At 41.3% G+C, this 12,824-nt stretch overlaps 2 protein-coding genes across 3 annotated transcripts in view; one reads left to right on the top strand and one right to left on the bottom strand.

Annotated features, from left to right (window-relative positions):
- PDGFD (platelet derived growth factor D) overlaps window positions 1–12,824 on the bottom strand; it is a 165,638-nt gene that overhangs the window by 82,724 nt on the left and 70,090 nt on the right. The window lies entirely within an intron of this gene.
- DDI1 (DNA damage inducible 1 homolog 1) lies at window positions 86–1,300 on the top strand. Its single transcript, XM_049778570.1, has one exon. The coding sequence runs from the start codon at window positions 86–88 to the stop codon at window positions 1,298–1,300; it is 1,215 nt and encodes a 404-aa protein (XP_049634527.1).

Genomic DNA, 12,824 nt, shown 5'->3' with positions numbered 1-12,824 from the left:
AACTGACGAGGAGCAGCGGAGATACCAGCCAGTCACCGAAACACCTAATGCCAGCTGCCCACCCAAGCCATCGGGGACCCCTGCCATGCAGGTCACTGTATACTGTGTGCTTAGGGACCTTTCTGAGGTCACTTTCTCCCTCCAGCTCAGCTCAGATTTCCAACTGCATGACCTGAGGCTGCTCTGTGAGCTGGAGTCGGGCATTCCTGCAGCAGAGACACAGCTCTTCTTCCAGGAGAGGCCCCTGAAGGATGAGCATGGAAGCTTGGGCTCCTGTGGCATCAAGGATGGAGACGTCCTGGTGCTGCTACAGAAGGAGAGTCCAAGTCCACGGCCTTCGGGACGCGTGGCCAGTCTATCCCGCCTGGACCTGGGTGGGGTGGCAGTGCCCAGCACATCTAGTGCCAGACAGCAGCCACCCCAGCGCCCATCCCAGCACCAGCGCCAACAATCGGTTCCCAGTGCCTTCTCCCTGGGTTCTGGAGAAAAGATGGGGTTGGCACAGGGTATGGACAACCCTGCCCTAATCCGGAGCCTGCTGCTGTCCAGTCCTCATGACCTGTCCCTCCTGAAGGAGCGCAACCCCACTTTGGCCGATGCTCTGCTCAGTGGGAATCTAGAGGCCTTTACTAGAGTGTTGAGGGACCAGCAGCAAGAGAGGGCCTGGAGAGAGCAAGAGAGACAGCGTCTCTATTCAGCAGACCCCTTCGACCTGGAGGCCCAGGCCCGGATAGAAGAGGAGATCCGGCAGCAGAACATCGAGGAGAACATGACTATGGCCATGGAAGAGGCACCTGAGAGCTTTGGGCAGGTGGCCATGCTCTACATCAACTGCAAGGTCAACGGGCATGCCCTCAAGGCCTTCGTGGACTCAGGTGCCCAGATGACCATCATGAACCAGGCCTGCGCTGAGCGCTGCAACATCATGAGGTTGGTGGACACCCGGTGGGCTGGCATTGCCAAGGGTGTGGGCACTCAGAGGATCTTGGGGAGGGTACATCTGGCCCAGATCCAGATTGAAGGGGACTTCCTGCAGTGCTCCTTCTCCATCCTGGTGGAGCAGCCCATGGACATGCTTCTGGGGCTAGACATGCTCAGGAGGCATCAGTGCTCCGTTGACCTGAAGAACAACGTGCTAGTGATTGGCACCACCGGCACTCAGACACGCTTCTTGTCCGAGGGAGAGCTGCCAGCCTGTGCCCGGCTGGTAACTGAGCTTGGGCAAGAAGAAACAACAGACAGGGAACAAGCCAACGCTCTTAAACACTCCATGAAGGATCCGGGGCGCAAAAGGCATTGATTGAGGCTTAGAGGACAAGACACCATCTCAATAGGGGCAAATTCTAAGACATAAACTCACGGGCAATGTACAAATTAAAAACATCTACAACCATCAAATCTGGCCTCAGCTAAGTTTGCAGTTCCTTGTCCCTGTAAATTCCCCCTTATCCAAAAATCACTTCCCCTTATCCTGAGCAGGCTGGGGGCTCCCAAGGAGTTCCAGACCCCTGACAGGCCAAACATTCTTCCCGGAGTGATACAATTCTGACAATGAAGGAGCTGTGCTTAACCAATGGCTCTCTGCAGAACTTTCAGGACAAAACCATTGCCACTGTGCAGCGTTCCTGGGGCATCTGTGCAGAACTATCAAGTCAGCACTAGCAACTACTCATATTTGGAGAGATGTCCATTTTCACAGGTGCTGTTTTCTTGGGGAACAGTATTAGAAATAGTTAGGTCAGTTACGAACCAGTTGTTGAACATGTTCAACATGTCTGTTTTGGACAAACCAAAAGCCAATTTCCAGTTTTGACAGCTTCCACTCCCCTGTCTGTCCTGCAGCCATACCCACTACAATCAACCTCAACATTTTTTTTTTTATTTTGCTATGTATAAGAAAGTGAAACATTTTCCTAAGTGTCTTAAAATAAATTTTTTTTACTTTTTTATTTTAAATTATTTTGTTTTCAGTTTTGGGCCTCATCCAGTGATGCTCAGGGGTTACTCCTGGCTCTGTGCTCAGAAATCTCTCCTGGCAGGCTTAGGAGACCATATGGGATGCTGGGGACCAAACCCAGGTCTGTCCCGGGTCAGTAGTGTGCAAAGCAAACACCCTACCTCTATGCTATTGCTCTGGTCCCTTATTTTTGTTTTTGATTCAAAGCACCCTGGTTGTAAGATGCAGATGATAAAGCAGATTTTTTTGAATGATGGGGTGGCAGGGAAGAGTAATAGTACAGTGAGAAGACCGCTTGCCCTGCACATGGCCATCCTGGGTTTTAGCCTTGTACCTCATATGGACCTCAGTATCACCAGGAGCAGAGCCAGGAGTAAGCCCTAAGCACAGTTAGGTGGCCTCCCCAAAGCAAAAATGATGATGATGCTTGGAAGTGCAGTGGGATACCATTGCACTCATTTCAACAAGACCACTTCTTTTATATTTGAAGCTGTCACAGAGTGTTTCACTGTTGCAGCGTTTCACTCTTCAAATTAGCCTTGAAAATTTCTGAATGGAGAGATTTCTAAAGCTTCACGCAATCCTCCCATCCATTCTGTCTATTCTTCTTTACCGGTGCTAGCGGTAAAGAGACGATTGATTGCAATGCAGGAATAAAACAAGAAAGATAAATAGGTTCTATAGTCAGATATTCAGGTGCAGAGAAAATAGTGTAGAGAAATCATATGAACTGATATTAAGTTAATATATTTGAAGTCAAGAAATACATATTCTGCTTCTCTAGAGTGCTTAGGAAGTCAGTAGATGCTTTTTTTGCAACTCAAACTTATCAGAAAGTGTTTCTAAGGGAAGAACATTCGTAGGCTTGGAGACTACATTATGAACCTAAATATACTGGAATTATTTTCTCCAACAAGATCTAAAGCCACTCAAGGCATTTTTAGAGATTATAGGGTGAACAATACCTTAGCTATAATAGAATTTCTTGTTTCTTATTTTAAGAAATTGAACTCCTACACACAATAACTTCCAATAAATTTGACTTTATTTTTCTTCTGCGAAGGATACATCTGACTTCTCTGGCATGAAACCATCCTTTAACATCTGAAATCAAGGTCTTTTGCAGAATTTCAGTAGATCCTTTAACTGTACTTTAAGGACAAGTTTGAAATCAACTGAAATATATGTCATGTTTCTCTGGATATACTCCATCTTCTAAAAATATTCCTTGAGTAAATGGAGGGGTAAATGTAAAACTCTTTGTTCTTATTTGAAAAGCAAATTCTGATATAAAACAAAAATCAATAACCAAAACTAATGAGCTGGTACCTTTATTAATGTTTTCGAGATCATTGTTTTTAAATCAAAATATTTAAAATTATTTCATGGAGTTAGTCTTGGTTATATACACCTGAACTAATTACATTTAAATGGAGGTCAGAGTAAGGGACAACATATTATACATGTCTATTGTGTAGAGAAGATTCTATGCAAAAGTAACACATTATTGCAATAAAAGATCAGAACAGACTTTTAAAATATGCTCCCCTTTGATTCTGGGAATGGACCCAAGGCTTCACAAATAGAAAGTCTGTAGTTTACCACTGAACCATATTCCCAAATGGAAACTGTCATTAACTTTCTGTGTGTATATATATATATTTATATATATATATATATATGTATGTATATATACACAAAAATGGGAAATTCAAGGAGCAGAATACCTATGAAACATTCAAAAATATAGAAGTTGCTACTCCTTAAGTAATTTTGATGATACATCTGTACTTTGAATTATATAGATTATATAGTTTTATATCATACATGCATGCCTGCACACAGCTATTTTGGAAAATGACTACTGAATTCCACTATTTCATTTTCCTAGTCTATTTGAAAATGGTAGCCATGTCCAACTATTTGTATCCCACAAAGGTCTGCTGACTCACCATTAAAAACCATCAACAAACAATAGACTGCTGGATAGACTCAAGACTTTCATATTTCAAATGCCAGAATCTTTTTTTTTTTTTTTTTTTTTTTGGTTTTTGGGCCACACCCGGTGGTGCTCAGGGGTTACTCCTGGCTGTCTGCTCAGTAATAGCTCCTGGCAGGCACGGGGGACCATATGGGACACCGGGATTCGAACCAACCACCTTTGGTCCTGGATTGGCTGCTTGCAAGGCAAACACTGCTGTGTTATCTCTCCGGGCCCCAAGTGCCAGAATCTTACCTGAAACATATGAATGCTAATATAGTGTGATTCTATTCACTGTGCAAAACTCTTAGAAAATTCACCGAGTAGAAACTACCAAAATAATTCCAGTAAAGATGACAATAGAGGAGCAATCATTAGAAATCATTCAGTATGAACACATGAAGCCAGCACTAAACTGGGCTTTCAAGAATGGGGAACCGACTAAAATGCCTTTATAGGTTTCAAGATACAGCAGTGTGGTAGGGACAGGAGACAATTTCATAATCAGAACTAAATATATAGAGGAAAAAAACTACTGACATGTCAGTACAAATAAATGAATTTTAGCTTGATGCTTACTTTACAAAGAAAGAAGTCAGCAACATGTGCTTTCATTATACATAAAATGTCAGGGAAAAACACACCGATAGTACTCTCTTTTAAAAGTCTAAGTTGCTAATATATACCTTATCAACCAGTGGGGATTTAGTATCTAGAAAATGATAAATCTTCATTTTTCTCTCTCCCTAGCAGAAATCATGCTAAAGAATGCGTGATAAAATACAGCCAAGCTGGTTAAAATAACAAGTCCTTTTCAAACTCCATTAAACACATGGTTTCACCTAATGCCCATCTCAATACCACTTTACTAAGGAAATTGCTACTGTTGACAAGCATGCATTTTGAAGCGACAGTAATGCATTCTCCTGAAATTAAACCTGAAGTCCCATGCTTGGATTGGTGGAGCACATAATGTTAACCACTTTTTAAATGCCAGGTTATAAAATTTCTCTCAGTTTTTGAGAGGGGAAAATCTACTCCTGCCCCTCACCAAAGGAAAGGATGCCTGCATGAGTGAGTCTGTCTTCACTGCAGGTATTAATGTTGCCTTTTCAAGAGAATATTCCACTTGAAGAATCTGATTTTTTTCCCCTTTGCTGACATCTAACATTTGAGTAAATAATTAGCAAGTGGTCTGGGATTTACACTAGCAAATAGGGTTATGACATCAATAGTCACTCTCATACTTAATCTTCAAAGTTAACAACAGAAAAAAAAAACCCAAGATAAAGAGAAGTAGAGGAAGGAGAAGAAAAAGAGAAAGCAAAATAGAACTGAGTTGTCTGAACCAATTCTCTATTGTTTTAAGAGCTGCGCTTTACAGTGGGTGAAGACTGGGCTGAGATTATGGATTAGCTCCCATTCCAAACACCTCACTACAGATGCCTTATCTAAATAGGATCCTATTTGCACATTAGCAGCTGACTCAGACTTGCTTTTGAGACTCAGCCTGGTTGCACGATGAGTCTATCCAATAGATTCTAATAATTTTTGGCCACACCCCATGGTGCTCAGGGGTTACTCTTGGTTCTGCACTCAGAAGTCACTCCTAACAATCTTGGGGGATGCCGAGGATCAAACCGAGGTCATCCTGGGTCGGTCACATGTAGAGCAAATGCCCTACCATTATGCTATCACTCCAGTCCCTGATTATAATAGTTTTTAAGAATCATTATTATCAGAAAAACAGGACCCACAGTTCCATAGTTTTTCTCAGGAAATCCAGTCACAGGATGCTGTGACACATAGAGATGCGCATAATAGACTTCTTCAATAGACTTGTAAGGAGTGTTAGCATAGCAGGTAGGGCATTTGCCTTACACATCCAGGTTTGGTCCAGAGCATCCCATATGGTCCCCTGAGCACCTCTAGGAGTAAATCCTGAGTGCAGAGCCAGGATTAACCCCTGAGCATTGCTGGTTATAGCCCCAAATACAAAAGCAATGAAAAGAAAGACTTTTTAAGACTTCATCCTTTCTTTAATTATAATCGGTAAGATTTATTTTAAGAATATTATTAGAAAAATCACAAGGATTTCTATATGATAAAATATGGAGCAGTAACAGGCACTACTCCAGATGAAACTGAACATGCATTTATTTTCCTACTGCTCACTGGTGCTGTGTCCAACACACACATACACACACTCACACAAATTAATAAAAGGTTATCAGCAATAGTATATTGTTGATCAATATCAACATAAAATTATCAAATTAGGTAGAGTCTTACCTGACAACATTAATCCCCCTAAGTCTCACCTTATGAGTCTTACTACAATGAGCTCTTAACATAAAGAAGAAAATTAATTTAAATTACATTCATTAATATATTCAGTTTTTTTTATAATTAAATAATTTTTACTTTGACCAAAGTAAATTACAAATCTTTCTCCCAAACTGGTGTCTAGTCTAGGGATTCAATTAGTCTTTCTGTCAATAATGTATAAAAAGCTTTATGTTTATTGATGCCATTAGAAAGTCAATCTACTTTCCCAAGAGTCTAGTCAACATCCTGCATGAAGCAGAGTCAAGAGAATGCACTTTATGGCCTATTAAAAAAAAACACCTTAGACACTTCCGAGTCTGACAGGTCAGTCTGATAGTCTCACTTGCAGTCCCCCTTTTATGCAATGCTCACCCATGGCCTCCTTGGGATATCCGGGGGAGCCTGTCAGGGTGACAGGGTTGAGAGAAACACTCCTTTGTTCAAAGGGGAGCAGCTCTGGAAATTCTCAGCCAAGTGGGCCAGTTGTTCAGTGTTAAGATATGGTCTGCTGCTTTGTCCCTGCAAAGTTGGGGTTCCTGGGCTGCTCTACTGTTTCCGGAGAGCCCTGAAGTCACACTCTGCAATCCTCAAGAGCCGTATGATGATGTGCTTGGCATCAAGCCTGGGTGGTTGCCCTATTTTCTCATCAGAGAAATGCTGCGTTAAGCAACACAGTCCAACACATAGCCCTGCACATGGGATTCCTTTCTCATGCCCAAGAGAGGAATCATTCTAAGGTGATGGAACCCAGTGACACCCTCAAGTCTGCATTGGGCAGACTCTCAAGCTAAGCTTCCATGGAGTATGTGATTTGCTTCTGCCCCCATTCACAGGAAATGGGTTTCCATTTCCCTGCTGCTGATAATGATCAGGCCCCAATCCACTAATATGTTTCTCATCAAAGCCAGTGGGTGGGGTTTGGTGCAATGCTTGCAGAGAAATCAACTCTCAGATATGCCACTGTTGATGGAATATTTGTCACATACTAAACTCCAGGAAATAAAAGAACTGGGCTCTCTTGGACACTGAGATACCAGCCAGATGGCAGTGATGTATTTGGACATTTTGAAATGCCAGAATAGGGTCCCAAATTGCTAACAAAAATTCAAAAGTGCTCAGATTTTCTGGAATGATTACATTATTCCTAGTTAATGTTCAGTGCTTCAGGCAAGGAAGTATATGCTTGATAAATACACATGTTGTGATGAAAAAGTAAGTCTTATTAATAAACAAAGGATACACTGTAATTTACTATTTTATATAGATATGTAAAGAAAGACTCAACTATTTTAATACTGAATTTAACATGTATAATTAGAATAAATATGTCCTGAGCTAGCTACATAACCTACACATATAAACTTAAATGTGAGGATACAATAAATTAAAGAAAGGACAAATATAACTTTAATATGGTCAAGTGGCCAGCTGCATTTCATTTAATAAGGGTAATTTTAGCAGATTTGAGGGTGGCTAAGTTACCCTGGTGTAGATGAGACTGTCCTGTTTTAATATGGACAGTTCAGAATCCTTGAAACTTCATCCATCAAATGGACCAGAACAGTTCGTATGTAAGTGTGGAGTGGATTTTTACTTTAAAGCATATGAGCATGCTGTGAGCACTGACAAAAATGAGAGGAGGAGGAGGAAGAGGGGAAAGAGGAAGAGTAAAAAGAGAAGAAAGGAGGAGAAGGAAGGAGAAATAATGGATAATGATGGAGGAGGAAAAAGAAAAAGAGGAGCAGGAAGAAGAGAAAAATAAAGATGACAAAGAAGAAAAAAGAAGGAAAGAAAGAGAAAGAAATCTGGTTTAAAAAGATTTATTACTTCTTATTAAAAGAAATACTGATAGATACAAGAAAAATAAAAATGTTATTTACCTATATTTAAAGCCACAATATAACTGACATTGAGAAACATCTCTAACTTTTGAACTTCCATAAAAGTGGTATATAACTAAAAAGTGGAACGTAACTAAAATATTACATGAGTGTAGAAACTTATCTAAAAAATGTAGATAAGGAACACTCTAAATATGACATTTATCTATGAATTTGATTTATCTACTACTAAAAGGCACTGATAAAATCAATAAGCATTTATACTTAGGGTTAGGGTAACAGATTCAATTCTGAGTCTCAAACAAAATCCTAGCTATCACATTTTTAAGAAACTGAACAAGGAAGCAGCCATTTTAGAAAGAAGCAAAAACAAGTGGTATGTCATGCTCACATTTATTTTAAGTTGCCATTGAGCAACTGAGGAACAAGGTGTGAGGAACAGAGTGTAAGTAGCAAAATGTAAAGTGGTAGCTACAGGTCTTTAAAAGAGATGAGGGCATGGAATGGGGACAACACCTAGAACAGCTCTGCTTTGGATATGGCCAGGGAAGTCCAAGAGCTACAGTCCCATGACTCCGCTGGAGAAAGCTGTGACAAACCAGGATGTTGGGGAGTAAGAACAAGGAGTCAGGGCCAGCATACTGCCTTGTTACTACAAAAGAAAAGTTCTTGGAGATACGTGGAAAAGAGATCTTCTGTTGCGTATGTAAACATTTCAATGGGATTATTATGTTACTGTCCCTACCCTGATCGGTGATTGTGCCCTACTCTAGGGTATGATTTGGCATTCTGCTCTCACCCTAGGGTGGTACCTGATTCTGCTCCCACCTTTGGGTGGTACCTGATCCCACCATTGAGTGGTTCCTGATTCTGGAAGATAAAAGCAAGGGTCTGTGGAAGGCGAGAGGCTTTTTGGCTGGAACTGATGCTGAGGCTTTGGGCTTCAGTCTTGTTCACCGAATAAAGCTAATATTTTCACAAGCCTGACTGTCTGCGAGCTGTTTACCCACCGCTTTACCTCAGAACTGCCGGCTGAACAGGGTGGCAGACGCATGCTCCGAGCTGGAGGGGAAAGACCTCATCCTCCATCCCTCCATCAGTCAACCTCATCAAGGGCTGATTTGCAACAATCTTCCACGGACATCCAGTTTGCTGAGCTCTTTGAAACAAAACAAAATGGCTTGGGGAGACCTTTGCCACAGGCAAGATGACCAGAGCTTTGACAAGAGCAGCCCTCAAAAAAAAAAAACCAAGGGGAGCTGATAGCACTTTGGAACATCAACAACTTCCACAGAGCAACTTTCCTTCATCAGCGAACTAGTTCTTCAGTGTTCTATGCACAATGTACAAACTATGCTCAACTCAGTCCATCTCAGCAAGAAGTGAAAGTAAAATGGTATTAAGAAAAATTGTACATGCATATGCATCTGAGTTGGTGCTCCTTCATTCTATCACAAATAATTGCATAAAGTGAAAGCAACAGATGGGCAGTGAGCGTAAAATAAAAGCAAAGATACTTTGTTCACATGCTGCCAATTGCCATTGGTTCTCTAAAGAAATAACCGAAAGAAAACAATCTCAAAGATATTCTAGAAGAGACAGCAGTTTATATCCCCATATGGCAAGGTCTATACCCACAAAGCCTTATTCTATAATGATGCTTCAGAGCTTGTCAGAAAGTGTTTTTATTAACAGAAGAATTAGAAGCTACTTGCTCCTTTCTAAGTATTCAGTAACTAAGAAGCCTGTTAATGTTTTATGAAGAGAAGCAAAATCCTTTCCAAGCTATCTATTCTCAGTTGAGTGAGAGAAGGCTATTTTATAAAAAAGGAAAGTTCAATAAAAATCACAAAGAATAGAGAGAATATACTTTCAGATGCTTTTTTCACTTCAATAACATTCTAGCAATTCTACTTCCTGGCATCTATGTCAAAGATCCAGAACTATTATTTTTGAAAAGACATTTTTGATCCTATACACTGCAGCACTATTCACAATAGCCAATATCTGGAAATAATCCTAGGACCCAAGAACATATGAATGGATAAAAAAATTATGGTGTATTTACACAGTGCAATATAATTCAGCTCTAAGAAATAGTAAACTCCTGTGGTTTGCTGCTACATGATCACGCAGCGGTTTATCTCCTAGTTTGAAGGTCCCCAACCTTTGGATAGTGAGGCAGGCATTGTGCTTTATCTTGTGAGGGCTCTAAGTCAAGTTTAATCATAAAAGCACAGAGTTTTGCTATCAACAACATAGGCTATTTGCAAAGCTATATTATTCTCTTGCCACTCAAGTAAAATTGGAGTCCTATGACATTTGTCCAATGACTGGCAAATCATTCATCTATTTACTCAATATACAGAGTCAACAATGCCAAGGACACTGCTGCTGCCATGGGGCTGACCTGGGATCTAGGAGGGCAGGATGGCTGTCCCCATAAATATAATAAGAGAGAGTACATGGCGTAAGGTGCTTGCTTTACATAACCAACTATGGTTCAGTGTTTGGCACTGCATATGGTCCCCTGAAAACTTCCAGAGTAATCAATCTTTTGAGCACAGAACTAGAAGTAATCACTGAATATAGCCAGTACAGTACCCAAACAAAGCAAAGACAAAATAGCTAAATACCAATATTTATGAAGCACTTCTTAGATGAGTCATTCATGCTAATGATATTACACATTTTGACTATTTCATATTTTATAACAATCTGCCCATGTTAAATAAGGTCTCTGAGTAATGAAGAGGGTAAGTTAGCAGCTGGAGGTCAGAGCTGATTAAGGAATGTGAGGGGCATCCAGCACCCATGTATTTAATCCCTTGGCCATATTCTATGTCATTTAGGTCTGATTGTGGGTCTTTAAGCAAAGCAAAGTTACAGTTCATACAGTAGGAAGGCAGCAATCCAGAAAGTGGGTACTTCGTATTGTTCTAGTCACTACTGGCCTCAAATATGGGGGTATTCAGTGTCTCTTGTGCATGGAAATGCCCGTAAGACACATAGATGTCCTCCATGGCCCCAGAGGGCTCACCTCAGCATGCTCTTAACAAAATGGCTGACATGGGTAATTGCAGGAGTTGCTCTCAAGGAAAGATGATTCTCTGAGATTTGAACCCACAAAATCTCCAGCCTCAAAAGTCAATCCTCACCCTCACCCTGTAAAACAGGTTTTGCTATAAGTGGGGGCAGGTCAGGCAAAATGGAGGGGACTGGATTTAGGACTCAGGGTTTCTCCCAAGCAGAGAAATTATTGAGCCAGGAAGAGGGAGCACCAATAGAGCGTGACCCTAGAATAAAAACTCAGCCCTCTCTGACTGTGGAAACTGAAATCATTAACTACGACTGTACTTAAACTAGGGGGCCACCTGCAGTATTGCCCAGAGACAGGAAGCAGCATCTGGGCCTTGGATACCGCCAGGCTGGTAGGAGAGAGCACCTCAGTACCACAGAAGGGCACACATTCCTCCGGACTGTGTTACCCATAAGAAAATGAAAACTCATGGACAAGGCCTTGACAATTACTTGAGTCAATATATCAAATCCTGCTCAAGTGATCAGCAGGACGCTATGGGCATCACTGCTACTGACCTTTCTAGTTGGCGCATTTATTAATGATGTGTGAGGGGAAAAGGCAGCGTGTGAAGAGATTTTCCAGACTCAGTCTGTCAGGGGAGTAACTCTGAAGGCGAGCTTCCAACATTGAGGTAATACCTTAAGTAGAAACCCATATAAAGGGGCCTGTGAAGACTTTAAATGCGAGGCAGACAATTACACAGTGAAATAACCAGGTGTAGAGGAAAAAATACTAGGTGAAAATATTCAATAGCACGATGGTGATTCCTGAAAGGAAAAACTCAGCGATTATACAGTTCTTAAGTAGCTTTTTGACTGAGATCCACTGAATAAAAATGCTTGGTTGCTATAGAAACAGAATTGTTTCAGACATACAATGTAATCAAGTAGAGGAAAACAGAGACCTGCTTTTTAACTTTAATAAAAGTTGAATTATTTCTGGTAGCTTTTGCTTGGGGAAGGTTGGGCCACACCCAGAGATACTCAGGGGTTACTCCTGGTTCTTTACTCAGGGAACCATATGGGATGCTGGGGATCAAACCCAAGTCCGACCTACCACAGTCACATGCAAGGCAAACATCTTACTCCTGTGCTACCACTCTGGCCCTTCTGGTAGTTTTCTTAAAGACTGAAGTTAATGTCACATAAAATAATCTTTTAAAAAGTGAATAACCTAAGAATCAACTAATGTAATTCCAGATGCTATACCCACCACCTCTTTCCAGGTTCCTCACATCTGGCTGACACATGTGAAGCAATTACCTGTTCTTGTGTCCTTCAGTTCTTGAAGGCATGAGCCATGTGTGAATCTCAACATTTTTGCCAGGGACCTCCTTCCCTTTCTCAGTGACACCCACCCTCAGAAGCAGTAGAAACCCTGCAAGATCCCGTGTATCATGCCAGATGTAGTCTGTAGTCAGAAGTCTTTGTACTTCTCTGCCAGCACTCCAAGCTTCACTAATGCCACTTCCTGTTACTGCTAAACCAACAGCAGAATTCTCTAGCTAGGAGAAGAGCTTCCTCGAAGGTCTGCAGGGTACCTTCCAGTAGGAATCAGACCATTTTGTTGCTATTGACCTATTTATTTGTCCTATCTCTTTAGGGCCAAGGGAACAGAGGACACACAAATAGACAA

This window comes from Suncus etruscus, chromosome 8 (genome assembly GCF_024139225.1).
Source record: "Suncus etruscus isolate mSunEtr1 chromosome 8, mSunEtr1.pri.cur, whole genome shotgun sequence".
NCBI classification, from domain to species: domain Eukaryota; kingdom Metazoa; phylum Chordata; class Mammalia; order Eulipotyphla; family Soricidae; genus Suncus; species Suncus etruscus.
The sequence above is the reverse complement of the archived record's forward strand: the minus strand, read 5'-3'. Positions and strand labels throughout refer to the sequence as shown.